Raw genomic sequence first — 20,658 nt, 5'->3', positions numbered from 1 at the left:
AAATAAAAATGTAATTATCCCCATCCATGTTTATAGACCCTCCCAGAAATCTATCCACAGGGGTTAAATCTATCACTTAGGGCTGTTCTAAGATTCTATTAATGTCTCTATCTCCATAAACACACATTTAACCCTGTGAGAACTGAAAATGCTTCTATCTCTTCAATTAATAACCATTTATTAAATACTTACTCTATGTTGGATACTGTGCTGGAGAAATGTAAGAAAAGGCATGAAAAACAAGAGAGAAAGGTTTTTTGAATCATGTACAAAGTACAGAAGGCCGCTGTGGACGCCTGTGCCAGTGGGTTGAACTCATCTCCAAATAAAAAGAATGTTTTATGTTTTTGTTTGTTTTTTGCTCGTCCTTTGTTCTCTAAGAGGACCATGATATCTGAAGGTGATGTCATGACTTACAAGTGAATTGGATTTAAGTGAGGGAGGGCTGTGCAAGGTCAGCAGCCTCACTCTCTCCTTGGGAGCCATCTGGGTCCAGTGGCAAGACAGAGATCAGGATGACTGGAGAAGGCCCCAGATGAAGTGGAAGACCTTGGTCTTTTTTTCAGATGTTTTATGAGATCGGGCTAAAATGATGCAAAGCTGATTTATGACACTACCATTAGACGGCAAATAGCCACCACCTAGATATCAGGGAGTGGAAGACGAGCTGGGGCTGGAGCAGGATGAAGGCCAAAGCAGGAGAGGGGAAGAATAGGAGAGACAAAGAGACAGAGGTACTACTGAAGACACTATGAATTACCCTAATGGCAAATAGATATTGATGTTGTTTTCTTCCCTGCCTTTCAAGAAATTTTAATCAAATTTTGTAGAACCAGAAAAAGGAGAAAGAAAAAAACAGGGAAAGGAAAGTGTGCAGGTAAAGGGAAGTAACTAGATATAAATCTCAAATCACTTCTACATCTTGGAAGATTATAATTTCATCTCAGTAGGATCTACAATAAGATAGCCAGAGGCAGAACAGCTGAAGTCCTACAGACCCAAAGGCCTTGGCGTTCTTCAATTATATAGCCTAAGCAATGGACCACCCCATGGCCCACTAAATTATAGGTGGGCATAATCACTTGTAGACTCTAACGGAAGATGAAGGCCAGAAGTGAGAAGAGGTAGATGGAAATCTGGAGGATTACAGAAAGCCTTCACTTCAAATTCACAAAGGAAGCATGGTTCGACATTACTTAGATAAGTAGAAAAATATAAAGATGCAAAGTTTATCACTGAAAGGCAGGAAAGTGTGTAGTGAGTGAATCAAGCGTTGGCCTCAGAGTCAGGAATACCTGAATACCAGTCCTGCCTTTTGATGTGTAATTCGTGTCCCTGCCAAGCCCATGACCTCTAAATACCCCCAGGAACTTCTCTAAAACTATACCTTGTAGAATAGGTGCTGATATGCACTGATAGAGGGAATTTCTTCACCAGTTGCCAATACCAATGAAATCACTGGCAGAATTAGGAAACAAAAAAGTCTATCAAGTGACTGAGGGAGTTCAAGAAAAAAGCATCACATGATTTGTCGGGTTTGGGGAGGGAGGTATTTTTATTTTTGCTGCGAAGGTTGTTAAAAGATATTTTCAAACTATTTATAAAACTAAAGATCTTGGGGCTAGATAATAGGTTTAGTCAAAGATAATCCCTGAACATCCCCCTAAGTCTATGGGGAGGATCAGGGAGGAAGCCAGTGGGTACTTAGTTGGTAGGAGTTCACTTTTTATTCCCTTGCCTTCTTAGAGTTCAATAATCTTGACTTAAAGTTTTATTTCCATGGGGACATCAGATTTACTATACTGTCTGGTAACAAAGTACAACCCTTTATTATGGTGATAGTAAGAGTTTTCTGATTTTGAGAGGGATGAGGTGATAGAGACAGAACCTAAGGTGATATTCCAGGTCCAGGAGGTCACAGAACCAAGGATGAAAGACAGTTCAATTCTCTTGATAATAAACGCACTTTTGAAATCCTCTCAGAATCCTGGGCAATACAGTCACCAGCTCTTCCATCAATATCACCTAACAAAGTTTCTGCACCTAATAGGTTTTCAGTCTGTTGAACTGAATTGAAAATGCATTTCCATAGGATGTTCATCTTTTCAAAGAGTCTGTGAAGTATCTCAATCTTGTTTATTTCAAAGGCTAGAAGGCAGGAAGGACTCGCTTCTGACAATCCTGGAAGGCAGAGCCACACCAGAGAAGTCAAGGTGCCATCACAGAACTGGAGAGTTGGAAGGGACAGTGATCATCCATTCAATCCACACACAAAAGGGAAAACCAGTGTAGCATAACAATACAAGTGGTTATCTAGCCTCTGTCTAAAAACCACTAAGGAGAGGGGACTACTCCCCCCTCACCCCCACTCTCTAGACAAACCATTCCACTTTGAACAGTTCCAACCAAACAGTTCTAATTGCTAGGAAGATCCCCCTACCTTTACAGCCCCACATTAAGCTTAAATTTGTCTCCACAACTTGTACTCATTGCCCCTGATTTTGTCTTCTGGGGTCAAATAGAACAAAATTTCCAAAAATGAAAACCCTTCAAATACAAGAAAACAGCTGTCATGTCCCCACTGGGTCTTGTCTTCTCCAGGCTACACTCCCTAGTTCCTGCAACTGGCCCTTCATCTTCCTGCCCACCAAAACATATATGCTGTTTTCTCATTAATAAATACTGTGAGAAAGTGAAGATAGATACAATCATCCCCATTTTACATTTAGAAATTGAGGCCCAAAGGTCTTCTTGAGTCCTTTTGCCTTGGTCTATGCAGTGCCTGAGCCGATATCCTGGCTTCTAGTTTCAATCTTCTTCACTCATCCCTATGCTTTTGGGTCTGGTCTGATGGATGATGGGAGGTTTGGATGCTGCAAGAGGTGGTGCTTCCAATCATAGGGAGAAGCTCCAGTTCTTCTCTGGGGGACTCACCTGTTCCAGGTCCTCTGATGACCTTTTGTTTTCTCCTGTAGCATCCTGATAGGGCAGGACAAAGAGCTCAGCAGCTGTAGGTAAGCCTGGAAGCACTGCCACCAATATGTGTTGGCTTGAAACACCTGTGGCCTGGTTGGGGAAGACAGAGACTCCCATCAAAGTCAAGGAAAACCAATGCAAGGAGTGCATCTGTTCAAACAGATAAAAAATGCATCTGTTCAAACACAAGTCCTACTGCAAACAGGTTTGAAGCTATGGGGAAAGAAGAGAGAAGAACTACCATTGGGAATGTAATTCTCCCTAAAACTCTGCAAGTTTTACTTGCAGTCTGTTCTTGGGACTTGTGTTATGAAATCATTTCATAATGCCTTTTAATAAGACTGCCTTTTAGTAAGTCCTATTTAGCATGTCCTTTGGACCAGAAAAGCTTTTGACAGATTCTGCTTCATGATAAATAGAATTCTAGCATTAGAAGCTAAGCTCTATCAGGGCAGGAATGACTTATTTTTTTCTCTTTATCTCTGGCACCTAAAATCATTCCTCGTGTATTATTGTTGTTTAAAATACGTTTGCTTAATGTCATTGAACTATGGTTGAATTCACCCACAATTCAAATGAAGAAACTATTTCCAAAATGTACTTCTACTCTCCAGTAATTTAAAGTTAGAGTGAAATATTGAAGACCTTGCAGTTCACAGAAGGTGGGATTGCACCTGGGAAAGCTGTCTGGTTTAAAAGTAGTCTGCTGAATGGGAAAAGCTCTTTGAATAAGACAATTCGGGATGACTTTCAAAATAGTATGCTAAGTGGTCTTCAACTCTTTGCTCCTGAGGAGAATAAAAGCCACCTATCACTACACTCAGCAAAATATAGAACTCCATGTCTCAGGAATAGTAATTAGAAGCCTTTCCTAGCTTTCTAGACAGCTGGCAGAAAAGCCGAGGCCCAGAGCACCTGATCTCTGGGAAACAAGGGAATACTTATGGAGGACAATAGGCAGAATGTGCTGGCTATTGCTGAGCTAGGGCAGGTCAGCTTGATCAATCCCTGGAGTGGCAGGAGGAATGCGGCTACAATCCAAGATGACCCACAAGGGCCTTCTAGTCTGAGGAGAGCCAAGGGCCATCACCAGAGTTGTAGCCACCCACCAAGCCAGATGTGAATTGGCACAGGGGTCAAGGAAGGGGATGTATCATCACCTATTCCAGGGTAAGATGCAGGAGGGACCCACCCTGCCAATGAAGGGTGCCAGATAGAAAACATCCAGACACCAAGGACAGATTACACAGGGTTAGCAGTGCGTGATGCATTGAGAACCAGAATTAGGACATACCCTAATGGTCAATCCCCCATTATATAAAGACATTCTTGATATTGCCTCTTGTTTCCGGATGGTATCCATAATGGAAGAGCTGCCTATGGGTATGTGGATGGTCTCTTTACTCCCCATTCACACACACACATACCCATACTGTCCCAGTATTTTTATTAGTTTTAGGACAGGGCCTTTATAATATGTTTGCTAAATATAATTTAATTGGATAGAGAATCAGAAGGTGGCTATGAGGTGGGAGGGCTGAGAGTTGACACCAAGTTCTGAGTGGTATTTCTCCTGCCAAATGTTACCAAGTGCCAATATCCCTTCATATTACTTGGGGTATGTATGCTGGCACACAGTATTTGTAATTGTGTGAGATGAAGACTACAGATTTATAGACTTAGAGGTGAAAGGGACCTTAATGGTTACCTCGTCCAACTTCCTCATTTTACAGATGAAGAAACTGAGGCCCAGAAAGATCACATGACTTACCTAGGGTCACAAGACTATTAAGTATCTGAGGCAGAATAACCCGGGTCTTCTCAGTGCCCTCTCCTTCTAGAAATCAATTTATGTGACTTGAGAGATAACTAAGGTTAAGTTATCTAACAGGCAGTCATCAATCAGGAAGCAGCAGTCATATTCATGATGTTAAAATGACATGAAATATGCTTGGTATAGAAACTATGACCTAGCACACAGAGACCCTACAAACATCTCTCTCTGGTAGGCTCTTCACTTATTCCCAGGAATATGGATGGTTTGAGGGGGAAGAACGATCAAATGAAAGGGTAGTTTTCAAACTACCTTTGAAAGATACTTCAGGGTGGAGAAAAACAGGCCTACTGCTAGTATTGGGGTGTGAATGGTCCAGTGGATAGAGTGCCGGCCTTTAGTCAAGAAGACCTGAATTCAAATCTGACCTCAGATACTTACTAGCGATGTAGTGCTGGGCAAATCACTCAAACCTATTTGCCTCACTTTCCTTTTGTGTAAAATGAGCTGGAAAAGGAAATGGCAAACCACTCTAGTTTCTTTGTCAAGAAAACCCCAAAAGGAGTTCATGGAGAGTCAGACACAACTGAAATGACTAAACAACAACTGTTAGCATTGCCCTGGCACTTGACTTAGAAAAATTGGAAGAACTGGAACTTATGATTTAGAGCTGAAAGAGACCTTTAAAATCACGTGGTCAAACCCTTTTGTTTTATAGATAAGAAATTTGAGGCCAAGCAAAGGGAAGTGATTTGTCCTTCCACTACCCCATGTTAGCTACCTGTTGTAACAGAGCTCTAAAAGTTTCTCTACCTCTAAATTCTACCATATCGTATGATCCAGTGTTGGTCCCTGCTGTTTTCCATGTACCTCCAGCACAGTTCAGTCAGTTTTTCCTTATGATTTTGATTTTGGGGTAGTTTTGTATTGCTTTGCTAAGTATCTCTAAGTCCTCTTCATAGGGTATGTGTGTGTGTGTGTGTGTGTGTGTGTGTGTGTGTGTGTGTGTGTGTGTGCGCGCACGCGCGTGTGTGTTTTGATTCCCCAAACAAAATGAATACATTTTCCTCATCTGTACAGTGAAAGGTATGGGGTAGATCCTATCATAAATAGCTCTCAGCTCTGACATCCTATAATTCTCTTAACTCTAATTCCATTTCTAACCCCAACCCCTAATTCCTAATTCCATATGATACAGACAGGAATCATATATGTTGTTTCTCTTTATCCCCCTTTCCCCTAAAGCCTAGCACAGAGCTCTACACAGAAGTCACATTCAATAATGTTGCTGTCTGACTCTGATCTCACAGTTTCCAGTTTCTCAGTCCTGCCATACACCAGATCATCATAGATCTCTCCAAGACTGTAGCTGAACTATCCCTAGGCAGGGAGAAGCAATCTTCTTCACTCACTTCAACTAGGGCTCTTTTGATGACTCGGCTGATGTCTCGCCTCCACTCTGGGATGTCTGGGTTGTAGTCGTCCAGGTTCGGAGAAAAGGACAGGCGGAGAGACTGGAATTCCTCTGGGTACATAAAGGCAGGAGAACTCAGTGAATCAAAATGTTCCTATGTCCCTTACCAACCACAACACTTAATGATAACAGAGTGCACACTATACATATACCCAGAGCCTGAAGTACCAAGCATTCAAGGAAGTGTTGTTTACCCCTCTTTAACTTTAAGACTGTAGAACTTACTTAAATGAGCTATTAAATGAGCAAGGGGAGAGGTTTGATGTCAAATCCATAGGTGGGAAATAATGTGTTTGAATTTCAGAAGGACTAACAGACACTGGGGCTCCGTATTAGTCACGCAGGAGGCATAAAAACTTACTTAAGCATTTTTTAGCAATAATAAAGGCTTATCAAACACATGCTTTGGAGACTCTCACATTACCACGTTTGCCTTTATGGTTAGTAACCTATTCCATAGATGTATTTTTCAAAGCCTGTTTTATGAGCCATTGGTCACCTACATGAATATCACTACCTCAACCTGGATGAAAAATAATGAGATGCATATTAATTAAGTTGCTCAGTAAATGCCAACAGTGAGAAGCCACCCACTGTGACTCCCCATTTTGTTTTCAGAACCTCAGTTTACTTTCTTCCCCTCATTATCCTTTCCCCTTCCCTACTTGTTCTTGCTAAACTGCAGAGTAAAGGTGCCTTGGAGAAGTATATAGATGATAGGAAAAAAGGGGTGGGGGGGACTTTAGTTGAAAAAGAGACCCTAATTTCTGTATTAAACAGCAGGGTGCAAGGATGGGGAATTAGAAACATTACACTGAAGTCTGTTTTGAAAATAGAAAAGCATTGTGGGAGGAACAAACAAGGGCAAACACCAATTACTTTTTTTTTTACAGCTGCTCACATAGATGGATTCTGTACATTTGCATTTTTAATTTAAAAGAAAACCTGTGCCCTGAAGCAAATTTAGGAGAAACAAATCAACACAGCTTTTCTTTCTCAAGGGTCCAGCGTGTGGCTTCCTTCCTTCCTTCAGATGACAAACACAACTTGAGAAAGATGTTTTCTCTTTGCCACTCTTCCCATGTCTGACATGAGAAAATCTAGTTATTGTTAGTGGGGATGGTTTAATTCTTGGAATTTATATCCCTCGTGCCTAGCATAGTGCCGGGCACATAGTAGGCACTTAATAAATGCTTACTGACTGACTTATTACTCAACATCACCAAGTTAGTAAAGTTAATCGTCTGATTCTAAATCCAGCACTCTTCCCACTGCACCATGCTGCCTCCCTTGAAGTTATGAGAAGGTGGAGGTGGTGGGAAAAGTTCTGAATTTAGAAGCATGAGACTTGGTTCTTATTTTGACTTTGTAGCCAACACACTGTGTGATCTTGGGCAATTCTTCTCTTGCTCCTAAGGCTCAGTTTCCTCTTGCAAAGCAATCTCTAAGATCCCATCTAGCTCAGATATCCAGAGATTCTAAACAAGAGGCTGGCAAATTGTTTACTCAGAAGAGTCATCAGAGGAACTAAGAAACACCCTATTTGTCACTAGTACAACTATGGCAGAAAAGAAGGGGGAAGGATATTAGGAAATGAGGGGGAGAGAGAAGGAGATTAAAGGTGAGCTTACTGTGAGGATGGTTAGAGAGAAAGTCCCTGAAAAAAAGGCTTCAGCTATCACTGAATGACCCACTGAATATAGCCCATAACACTCCCCAGACTGGTCCTAACCCAATTAACCTGTACTCAGAAAAAGAAAAATTAACAAAATAAATAAAAATACAATAGAACATAGATAATGTGAATATGTGGTTTTCTAAATCAATATGTAGCCCACAGGGATGCTTATGTACAGTTTGGTGGACCCATTTCTTTTTGAGTTTGACACCACTGCCCTTCATCCTGAACTTAAGGTAGTTTTAACAAACTGTTAGAAAAGATTGGGTCTATAGAGCCTCTCCAAGTCTCTCTGTTACACTCCTTGAAGTCTGTCTAGAGACCTATCTACTAAATCTTTAAAAAAATTTTTTTACAAGGAGAAATACATTGAGAAACAGCTTCATATAACGAATGGGGGACTAGCCTTGGAAACCTGGGTGGGTTCAAATACCACACTGACAAATACTGGACATATGACCCTGGGTAAGGCAACTTTTTAAGACTCTAAAGCCTTCGGGGTGGGGGTGGGGGGCAGACAACAGTGTAGAACAGTGCATAGAGTGTTAGACCTAGAGCCAGGAAGCCCTGGGCTTGAAAAGTTGTACAACCCTAAGCATGCCAACTAACTTTTCTCAGACTCAGTTTTCTCCTTCTTAAAATAGGAATAAAAATAACACCTACTTTACAAGAGAGTTGGGAGTATTAAATGAGATAATCAATGGAAAACGCTTTGCTCCCTTTGCTATCAGTTCAGAGGGAACCAGAACAAAAGAAAGAAGGAAGGAGGGAAGGAAGGAAGGAAGGAAGGAAGGAAGGAAGGAAGGAAGGAAGGAAGGAAGGAAGGAAGGAAACACTGGCTTGACTACAGCTCATTCTCTTCCAGCCAACTCCTTTGAAGAGAAGAGTGTACTAAGCATATAGCCACTCCAGAAATCCTGCTCCTGAAGCTGCTTTGGTCTTCATACCATGTTCAATTTTGCTTCTAAATGAATTCTGGACTTTATTTCCTATCAAGTTGGTGAGATAAAAGTAAAGAAGCAGCTTACACACACACACACACACACACACACACACACACACACACACACACACAGAATTTCTCCATAGGATAAAGAAATTTTTCCTTGATAAAATGATCTAACTTCCAAACATCTTAGTTCATAATTCAAACAGTAGCTATATGGGCACCAGTGTGCTCCTTTCCTCATAGCAAAGTATCAATAGACACCTTAGGCCAGGGGTTCATATCTTGAAATCTATAGGCTCCATGGGTTAATTGTGGGGGGAGAGGGGTTCATGAACTTGGATGGAAAAACAAAATTGCACCTTTATTTTTAGTAAATTCTAGATGAAATTTAACATTTCCTTCAATTATAAATATATGCCACAAATATTATTCTGAGGAGATTTCAACTTTGTCTTCTTTAAAAGGAGGCGTTTGGAAGAGATGGCCTTAAGGTACTGTCCAACTCTAAATCTTTATCCTATGATGTCCACTTGTTTCCCAATCTTCCTTAGGCAACACCTAAGAGTCCCATCCCCATGACCCTCCATACTCACACCAGCGCTACTCACCTTGACCTGAAGTGTCACATTTCAGAAAGAAAGAGGCACTCACCATATACTGCGATGGTTTTTGTGTCCTGAAGAATCGCACTCCCAGCTGAGACCTGTACTGTTATGGTGTTCATTCCTTCCGAAGTAAACTTAAATGATTTGCTTCCCTCCAGGGTAATCAGTGGCTACAATCACATAAACAGAAGCCCAGGGTTGAAAGACAAGGCTGCCTCTTTCCCTCCCTCTCTCTCTCCTTCCTATCAATATGGTTACTTGGTCAATCAATGAGTCAATCAACAAGCCTTTATTAATCATCTAAAATGTGCCAGGCTCTGGGCTAGGAACTAGAGTCATAGTTAGCAGAAATACCTAAGTAGATATAATAGGGAGAGGCATTTTTCAGTGCTTGTACAGTATTTTAACTCTAAGCCTGTAATGTGAAGTCTCTGGGAACTTGTATAACTGAACTTAGATTATACCTCATAATTAGTAAAGTTAAGTGACTTGTCCAAGGTTACACAGGTACCAAGTAGCAGATCTGAAATTCAGGACCTTTGAACGCAGGACTGAGCTAGCTTTCCTTGTGAGAACTATTTTCAGAAAGCCCAGTTTGGGATCATTAAAATGGGTCACAATTCTTTGGTATGCAGAATGTCTCTATCTGGCAAAACAGCATTGTCAAGTAATTCTCTTGTATTGAAGAGAGATCCTGACTGGTCCAGAGGCTCTGTGACAGCCCCATGCAAGGGGCTATTGACCTATGGCTATGGCTATCTGACCATCCAAGGGAATTAAGCTACTGGCTAGATAGCAGGAACCTTGCTTGTCCTGGCTTTCTCTTAGTAGCTCCTGTGGGGACTTTTGCAGAAGGTAGCTGCTAGGAAATCTGCCTTCTTTCTGAATAAGGATGTAGGTACTAACTGGATAGCAGATTGGGGAAACTAAATGGAAAAACAGAAGAATCAAACTCACTTGGTATGGTGCTTTGCAAAAGAATTGGCCATGGGAGTACAGAAGGGAAAGATTATTAGCCTACTGACCTCCCTTGACTCACTCCACACAAACATTGCTTTTCAGTCTTTCCTTGAGTTCACTTAATTAATTTTTAAATCAAAATTCATTGAAGCCTATGTAAAGGAGAGGGAAGTATCGGGCACAAAATTAAGTACTAATATTAATGCTCATTGGGTGAAAGGTTGTGTGTGTGCGTGTTCAAGAAGAGAAAAACATACAAAATACTCTGCAGTGACACAGCAGAAAGATTTCAGATGTTTTTCATCCCCTTTTCTCTCTCTGGGTCAAACTAGATACATTCCTCATCTACCAGTGAGAGGTAATGGGCCACATTTGCACACATAATTTAACAGGGAGAAGAAATAGGCCTTCTTGGTGCTTTACTCCCAGCAGAGGAGGGAGGGAAGCCAGTGATGGGCTGTCCTCCACAGTCATGCAAGAAGCATAACTAGGTAGGTACAAGATAAGTCTTTCTACTCCCTGGGGCTATGCAAAGACACCTCTCTAGCTCAAACAGAAATTCAGCTGTAGTGAAGAGGCTTCCTGATTTACATAAGATGCACTCAGCCTAAGGGGCTAATGTCTCCAAATTAAAAGTGACATTGCTCAAAGATCAAGATGTCTAACACAAAGTCACTTCATTCCCAGCGTTAGCAAGAGGGAACACGCTGCACTTTGGAAGTTCCAGAGAGGAAGATGTTTCTAATCCCTACGTAGACTATATAGCCAAGAACTCGCTTGCCTTCTAGTTCCCTAATGTCATTTTTGGCCTGAGGTAGTACATGGAACACTGGACTGAGGAATGAAGGAGACCTGGTTTTGAATTGCACCTGAGAAACTTACAAGCTGTGTGACCCTGAGAGAGTCATTTAGTTCTTTGGGCCTCGGCTTTCCCATCTATAAAATTGGTATAACAGCTCCACTTATGAAATAGGAATGTCATGAGGATTAAATTGTTCATCTGTTTCAGGTGTGTCTGATTTTTGGTGACCCCATTTGGGGTCTTCTTGGCAAAGATACTGTAGTGGTTTGCCATTTCTTTCTCCAGATCATTTGACAGATGAGGAAACTGAGGCAAACAAGGTTAAGGGACTTGCCCAGGGTCACACAGCTAGTGTCTGAAGCTGAAGCTGGATTTGAACTCAGGTCCTCCTGACTCCAGGCCCAGCGTCTTTCCACTATGTCACCCAGTTGTCCCATGAGGATTAAGTAAGATAATGCTTGTAAAGTACTTTGTAAACCTTAAATCAATGCACAAATGTTAAATATTATTATTACTTTGATGATAAAGTCAGTCTCCCCTGGCCTCACCCTCATTGCCCATCCCACCACCTCCTGCCCTTCTCTACTAATCTCTCTATTACACACCTGTTTCTGTACCACTGGGTGTAGGTTCACCTGAGTGAAATATTTATGATCACCGTCTAGGTGATTAATTAATGTAGTCTAGTAGGGAAAGCAGAAGGTCAGAGGGTAGAAGACCTGGGATCTAGTCCTGGTTCTGTGTTTAACTAGCAGCTCAGCTTCACTTCAACCTTCTGGGGCTTCAGTTTCCTCATCTGTAATAATTGTTTTTGCCTTTTTTTGTTTTGTTTTTGGCTAGGCAATGGGGTTAAGTGACTTGCCCAGGGTCACACAGCTAGTAAGTGTCATGTGTCTGAGGCCAGATTTGAACTCAGGTCCTCCTGAATCCAGGGCCGGTGGGTGCTCTATCCACTGTGCCACCTAGCTGCCCCTCCTCATCTGTAATAATGAACAAGACACTTTCCCTCTCTAGGTCTCTGTTTCACCATCTTTCAAAGCAGAGAGTTAGGCTAGGTGGTGCCCAGAGTCCTCTTAAAGAACTAACATTCTATACACATCTTCTTGCATTTGAAGTCTGGGTAGCTTTTAAAAAAAGTTTCCATTCATTTGATTCTGAGAGTGGGCAAGACAGGGCTATGGATCAACAGGAGATGTTCTGAACTGCAGAGATGGGAGGTCCTGGGTTCAGAAATAGGAGGCTATTTCTTGCTGTGGGGAGCCAGAGGCAACCTACCTCTGTGTTGTTCCCATGCCACCACACATAAGTCAGGGTCCCCACTTGGCTGGGCCACAGCACGGCCGTTGCATTTACCTCTTTGTTCTTGGTGGTGACAAAGGGAAGTGACAAGTGTACATGCTCCAAGGGACCTGTGGAAACAAAAGGGAAAAGAAGCCACAAACGAGGGGATCTTGTAGACAGATCTCCTCAAGGTTCCTTACCTAGTTTGGGGGAGTATGCCACCCTCCCCCAGCAAAATACAGCTGGTCTTTGAAGTGGAACAGGACACAGCATGCCAACACTCACATCATGATCAGCGCTGTTCACAAGAGGGAGAGGAAGAGAATTTCTCCATGTGCAAACAAATTGCAAGGGGAATGTTTGGAAGGAGGCCAAGAAAGCCTGGACCTGCTTGGCCGCTGAGCCTCTGTCTGCTTCCTTATGGTGCATTTACCTAATTTCTTCACTACCAGTCCTGACCACTAAGGTCAATTTAGCTCTAAAAAGAAGAACAGAATCTTTACCAGGGGCCTTGGCACTGTCAGAAGCCATGATAGAAAGCCTGATTTGACAAGTGAAGAAACTGAGTCACAAAAGTGACTATCCCCATATCCCATAGATAGGAAGTAACAAAGACATAATTTGAACTTAGTTCCTTTGATTTCAAATACGGTTCTCCTTCAAAATGCAGACCCTTTTAGAGATTTCATGATAGACCCTAGGTCATAGAAAAGATTAGTTGCAGGACTGACAACTATACTAGGAAACACCTCTGAGGATTAAGTAGTCAACAGCAGATTTGGAAACAAAGCATCTGACCTTTGTTACTTAATACTTGTGGGAATCCTGGGCAACCAATCAATCAACAAGCATTTATTAGACACCTACTGTGTACTATATACTGTGCTGTCACTTGACTTCTCTGGGTCCCTATTTCCTCAGTCAAACAGTTGTCCAAGGCCCCTTCTGGCTCTAAATTTACTATTTGGTGATCTCAGCAGCAAAGATCACAACCCTCCTTGTCTGGTGCTCTTTTCCTTTTATCTCCCTGTCTCTCTCATGTCGTTCCATGGTGATAGGACAAAAAAAAGCAGAGGTAGCAGTTAAAGCATCTTTATAAAGATCATTTGTTGGATCCAAGTTGTCACACTGTCCTAGCTATGATGAACCTGCCCATCCGTCCCTCCTGTTCATTAACGATCCACCCATTAGTAGATTTTGTTCACATGGTAGTAGTACCATTTCTTTCAGGTGAAAGTTTTCTTAAAAAAAAAAAAGAAAAAGAAACTCTCCAGTTAATGCTGATAGCAGTTAGAAAGAAGTCATCCACAGTCAGCTGAAAAACCTACGGTTAACCTCAGGGACCAAAGAGGAAATAAAACCACAGTTGAACACTGATTTGGACTTTCTTCCCAGCCAATTATTGCTTAATGAGTATAATAAACTGACCATTAGGCTGAACATAGAATTGTCTACATGGTGATAGTCTGTAGATACCAGCCAAATGCTGGAGCATCTTTGCCTTCTAAATGGGATCCTCGGCTGAGGAGCAGGGAAAGTTCTCTTTTTGTGACCAATGCAAATAACTTGATCAGGAGAGTGTCTGCTCAGAAGCTAGCTTCATGAATAGCTCAGTGCAGCACAGAGATGACTAGGCACAGAAGGAAAGTGGGCACTGCTAGATATATGAGAGAAGGTATACCAACTTAGTTACGCTGACTGCATGTGCTCTCTAGCTGGACTTGAAAGCTGTTTGCATGCAGTGCAGAGATTGGACAGCAGGTGGCGGTGTATCACCCTATATCAACCAGGAAAAGCAAATTCTAGGGAACCAGAGAAGAGCTGAATAGGTGTTCCTCATCCAATGGATGGAATCAATGCGATGTTACAGCATTAAGGGACTGTCTTTACAATTCGTATTTGGTTTAATCCCCTCATTTAACATATGAGGAAACTGAGGTTCAGAAGCTATGAATCATATTCTAAGAATGCAACCTTCCAGGTTCCCAGTCCAGCTTCTCTCCTTGCCCATGGGAAGGAAATGAGGCTCAGATGCCTGTGTTGGTATTATATATCCTGCAGGACTTCATTTCAGAACAATCTGGCTGCAAGTTCTGATAGCAATACAGAGAGAGAAAGCTAGAGGATGAAAGTCAACCAAAGAGAGATTCCTTTGGTGAGCCTTTTTGGAGAGAAGCACCCTTTCACTATAAATTCATTGCATTTAGAATTTTTCTTCTTTCAGGAGCACACTAAAATGAACCCCACATCCTCTTGCAAATATCCGACAATGACTGGTTGGTCAGTTTCAGGAGCAGAGGTCAGTTTCAGAGCAGTTTCATCAGCTCAAGGGGAACCTATTTCTTCACTTAAAAAAAAATGTTGTCACCTTCCTGCTCACAGGTCTCTTCACTTCTGCTCTTCCAGGTTCTATGCCCTAGGGCATCTAGTATGATAGTAGCAAATATGTTCCTTTCCCCATTCTTCCCTTCTCTCCTGGGCTAATTTTGTATGCCTCTAACCTTCCAACGAGCCACAAGTTTTGCAGCTGATATCCCAAACGTGCTCCCTTGTGGTGGCTGAGTTCTCATTTTGTCGCCTTCCCTTAGTATCTCAAAGCACTCTGTAAGATAAAACTTGTTGCCACTATTTTATGGGACAAGGAAGATCTAGAGTCTTTTCTTAAATGTCCTAGAAAATGAGTTATTGAACTGCACGAAGACCTTAAGACTTCTGGCCTTAAGGGGGCAGAGATGAGATGGTGGAGTGAAAGCAGTGACTTGCTTGAGCTCTCCCCCAAACCCCTCCAAATACCTATAAAAATGGCTCTAAACAAATTCTAAAGCAGCAGAACCCACAAAAAAGACAGAGTGAAACAAATTTCCAGACCAAGAAAACCTGGATGGTTGATCAGAAAGGTATATCGCGCCAGGCTGGAAGAGAAGCATAGTGCAATGTGGGCACTCAGGCCACAGTGAACCTGTAGCAGGCCTCAGAGGACTGAATCGCAGGCAGCTGTGGTGGTTTCCAGACTTCTCAACCAGGGAAAGCCAAAGACAACCTAGAAGGTCAGTGGGAAAAGTTTGTTTCTGTGGTGCTGAGAGAGGAGCGTGGGGTCTCAGCTCCAATTCCTGAGAGTGTGGCCCCTGGGAAGGTGGCTGCCTTCTGAGCTTCTAGCCCACAGACTGAGGGGGAATCAGGTGGCTGATCATAAGTGGATTGCAGGGATCTCTCTGCTGGTGCAGGATTCTCTTGCTTTGCCCTTGCTTGGATCTGGGTCACAGTTCCAGTGTAGTCCTGGGGCGAGGAGGAGCTGGTGTGGTGGAGCTTCTAGTGGCTGTGAAGAGAAAACCCTCACAGTTCCAAGACATAAAAGACTGTTTGTGGTCACTCATAGACCAGAGCGGAGGCCAGGAAAGGAGTAAACACCTCGCCCTTGATCATAGCACCTTGGAAGAACTGAAAATTTATAGGTCCCTAGAAGTATCTCTGAAAACAGCTGCAGAAAATCCCTGAAGTTTAGGACAGTACATCCTCTACACTGGAAACAGACTCCTACATTAACAAAGAGTTTATAACTCAAGTAATTGGCAGGATCATGAGCAAGCAGCTCAAAAAGAGTCAGACTATATTATCTTACTTTGGTGACAAAGAAGATCAAAACATACAACCAGAAGAAGACAATGAAGCCAAAGCTCCTACATCCAAAGCCTCCAAGAAAAATATGAATTGGTCCCAGGCCATGGAAAAGCTCAAAAAGGATTTTGAGAAGCAAGTAAGAGAAGTAGAGGAAAAACTGAGAGTGATGCTAAAAGAGACCCAAAAAAATACTGAAGAAAATAACACCTTAAAACAGCCTAACCCAAATGGCAAAAGAGGTCCAAAAAGCCAATGAGGAGAAAATGCCCTAAAAAGCAAAATTGGCCAAATGGAAAAGGAAGTCCAAAAGCTTACTGAAAAAAATACTTCCTTAAAAATTAGAATGGAGAAATTGGAAGCTAGTGACAATTTGAGAAATAAAGGCACTGTAACACTAATCCAAAAGAATGAAAAAATAGAAGAGAATGTGAAATATCTCATTGGAAAAACAACTGACCTGGAAAATAGATCCAGGAGAGAGAACTTAAAAATTATTGGACTATCTGAAAGCCATGATCAAAAAAAAGCCTAGACATCATCTTTCAAGAAATTATCAAGGAAAACTGCCCTGATATTTTAGAACCAGAGGGCAAAATAGAAATTGAAAGAATCCACCATCCTCCTGAAAGAGATCCCCAAAGGAAAACTCCTAGGAATATTGTAGCCAAATTCCAGAGTTCCCAGGTCAAGGAGAAAATATTGCAAGCAGCCAGAAAGAAACAATTCAAGTATTGTGGAAACACAATCAGGATAACACAAGATTTAGCAGGGCATGGAGTATGATATTCCAGAAGGCAAAGGAGATAGGACTACAACCAGAATCACCTACCGCAAAACCGAGTATAATCCTTCAGGGGAAAAAATGGTCATTCAATGAAATAGGGGACTTTCAAGCATTCCTGAGGAAAAGACCAGAGCTGAATATAAAATTTGACTTTCAAATACAAGACTCAAGTGAAACATGGAAGAGGTAAACAGGAAAGAGAAATCATAAGAGACTTATTAAGGTTGAACTGTTTACATTCCTGCATGAAAGATGATATTTGTAACTCATGAGTCCTTTGTCAGTATTAGGGTAGTGGGAGGGAGAAAAAAAATATATGTATGTAACCATAGATAGAGGGCACAGGGTGAGTTGAAGATAGAGGGATGATATCTGGAAAATAAAATTAAAGGGTGAGAGAGGATTATACTGGGAGAAGGAGAAAGGGAGAAGTAGAATGGGGTAAATTATCTCACATGAAAAGACAAGAAAAGGCTTTTACAGTGAGGGGAAATGGGGGATGGTGAGAGGGAATGAGTGAATCTTATTCTCATAGGATTTGGCTTAAGGAGGGAATACATACACCATGCTGTATGGAAATCTACCTAACCCTACAGGAAAATAAGGGGGGAAGGGGACAAGAGAGCAGGGGGCTGATAGAGGGGAGGGCAGACTGGGGAAGGGGATAATCAAAAGCAAACACTTCTGAGGAGGGACAGAGTCAAAAAAGAGAATAGAATAAATGGGGGGTAGGATAGGATGAAGGGAAATATACTTAGTTTTTCACAACAGGACTACTATGAAAGTATTTTGCATGACTACACACATCTAAAACATGTATCAAGATGCTTGCCTTTTCAATGAGGGTGGGTGGGGAGGGAGGAAGGGAGAAAATGTGTAACCCAAAGTTTTAAAAACATATGTTAAAAAAAATTACAAATGTAAATAAATAAAATGCAATAAATAAATAAGTAAACAAATAAATTAAAAAATTAAAAATTAAAAAAAAAGACTTCTGGCCTTAAGTCCCAAAATCACTAATGCTAGAATTTAACATTTTTAGTCAAGTCCTGCTGATATCCTCAAACATTTTGGTCCTTAGTGTTTCACCTGAATCTGGAGGCTGAAACTGTTTTTAGTAAAGGTATTCATATAAATGAAAAAGGGAAATAGATACATCCCCTAGAAAATGATAACCTAGATATCACCTCTACTATTCAGATAGAAAATGATTACTCTTTTTTTCCTCAGGAGGATGAGTTGGGGGAGGACACAGAATATATGGAATTGGAAAAAACAATTGGTAGATTGGGTGATGATACCCTAATTCCTTTGCTGACCAATCAAAAATAATTATAAATTATAAATACTTATAAAAAGCTACCTCCTCTTCATCTGAATTATTCATAAATTGGCAGTATCCCCTAGCCCTACTGAGAAAGAAAGACAAAATACAAATGGCCTATCTTTCAGGGGGTGGCTAGGGGAGGGGGAAAGAGATCTCCTATTCATCTTTTTTCAACTCATTCTGCAACTCTGCACAGTCCCTGATGAGCCAACTACAGGACTGGCTGAGCTATGCAGCTTTGCCTTCCTGAAATCTGCATTCCTGCCAGAGGAAGGAAACAGTCATTGCATCTTGTGGTTTCATTAGTTTGCAAACTCACAGAGCACTGTGGATACTCTCCCCAAGGAATTCCCTCCTGTCAAGAAGCAGCTGATTACCCAGCCGCTCCAGTGAGAAGCTGTCATCCCAGCACTGGAAATAGCACCTCTGAAACATTTTCTCCATTTGTTTCTGATGACCTTTGCAAACCTTTATTAATAACCTCTGATTCTGGCTCAACTAACCTTTCTGTACTGGAGAGCAGAGAATGGAAAGGGTTGACACGCAGCAGACTGTGTGGTAGCATCTACCTGGGGACAAGATTCTGAGGAGGAGCCATTCTGTCAGCCTAGAGCTGCTTGCCTAGAGTAATTATTGCCTAATTTCAGGTCTGGGCGAATCCAAAGCCAGGTGTCATTTTGAAATGAACCAAAGCTCACGTTCCATCAGTTCAGCTAATAGAGTGAACTGTCTGCAGCCACACACTTAGATAACCAACAAAAATGCATAGAAGACTTGGGTTCTAGTTCCACTGTGGCTGAGATGCACCATGTGGTATTGAATAAGTTACTGAACCCTTTTGCACTGCATCATCTCCCACTGGGAGACAGGCCTGATAATACCTATTGTATCATGAACATGAGCATGATAAATAAGGTCATTAAAAGAGAAAGCGATCTAAGAGCTTCAGGAAAATGTAATTTGTATTATGGTAGCCTTGATAAATGCTTCTTACTTCATGAACTTTTATATGTTTTGGGGATAAATAATAGTTATTTGTTTAAAGTTAAAACTCTGATGTGATACAGTTAAACTTGTAAAGAATATGTTAGTCCTGCCCCTCAAGGTCAGTGTTATAAAGGGGTTCTCTAGTCTTGAGCTCAAGGAAGTATAATTAATTAATCATATTGGCTCAACTAGAACTATTTGCTGTGATGGCCACATCTACATTTTATTATTAGAACTCACTGCACCTCTAAGATCTCTGAAATTCCTCTATGTGACCCTAATCTCCTACCTGCCATTTTTTCCCAATTCCTAGCAATCATGTTCTTCATCCTCATTACAATTTTCAGCCTTCTCGGTTTCTTCCTATTCTTCTAATGATTCTGGCTGCAATTCCTTCTCTACCTACGTTTAAGCCATGGTTAGCCATACCAATAATGCTGTTTTGTCAAGCCTCAAATGAATGTCATGTCCCTTAATTTTCAGCTATATGCATGGTGTTGATATCCAATAATGTTGATAACTCCTATTCACCGACTCCATTCCCTACTCATGAGGAGCTGAATATTGCTGGAGGAAATCACAAAACCACAGTGGCTGAATCTACCAAAAATAACCTCAGATGGGCCTCAAGTTGTGTGTAAATCCTTTTATCCATCTTTATTGATTCTTTATCATACTTTCCATAGCCTCTTCTCTCCTCAAGCCTAACTCCCACCTAGGCTTAGCAGGCGGCATTACCTTCTATTTTATATATGTTCTATATATATATATATATATATATATATATATATATATATATATGTGTGTGTATGTGTGTGTGTGTGTGTGTGTGTGTGTGTGTGTATGAAGTAAAGTAGAAGGTAATGCCGCCTGCACTCTCTCTCTCTCTCTATGTATATATATACACACACACGCACATATATATATTCCTATATACACATATACGCATACACACACATATACATATATACATATGTGTGTATGTATGTGTGTATATATATATACTGATATTGATATTTATATTGATATTGATATTTATGTTCCTAGGCCCTCCCTTCTGCCTAACATTCCCATTACTGTCAAGGGAACCACTATCCTTCTAGTTATCCAGGGTATATCCTTGGTATCACTTTCAACTTTTCATTTTCTCTCAAATCCTTTTCTAATCAGCTGTCAAGTTCTGTCAATTCTACCTTTTCAGTATCAACAATATGTACCCCCTTCTCTCCTCTGATACTTCCATCAGTCTATGGCTGGCCCTCATCTTCTTTTATCTGCTGGTTGATCACCTTACCTAAAGTATCTCCCTATGTCAGTCCATCTTCCACTCAGCTGTCAAACTGATCTTCCTAACATCCAGGACTGATCACATCATCACCACCATGCCTCCATGCCTATCACCTCCAAGATCAAATGCAAAATGCTCTGTTTGGCATTCAAAGC

At 41.3% G+C, this 20,658-nt stretch overlaps 1 protein-coding gene across 1 annotated transcript in view; it reads right to left on the bottom strand.

The window, feature by feature from the left end:
- The window catches only part of SORCS1 (sortilin related VPS10 domain containing receptor 1), a 705,676-nt gene that overhangs the window by 24,221 nt on the left and 660,797 nt on the right, over positions 1-20,658 (bottom strand). Inside the window, 4 exon segments of the mRNA XM_078151070.1 lie at positions 2,935-3,066; positions 6,163-6,275; positions 9,503-9,626; positions 12,494-12,627. Coding sequence (XP_078007196.1) covers positions 2,935-3,066; positions 6,163-6,275; positions 9,503-9,626; positions 12,494-12,627 — 503 coding nt within the window.

The sequence above is a fragment of the Phascolarctos cinereus genome, unplaced genomic scaffold (genome assembly GCF_003287225.1).
Source record: "Phascolarctos cinereus isolate Bilbo 61053 unplaced genomic scaffold, phaCin_HiC Scaffold_3;HRSCAF=262, whole genome shotgun sequence".
In the NCBI taxonomy this organism is placed as follows: Eukaryota; Metazoa; Chordata; class Mammalia; order Diprotodontia; family Phascolarctidae; genus Phascolarctos; species Phascolarctos cinereus.
This window is presented reverse-complemented; position numbering and strand designations above follow the sequence as displayed.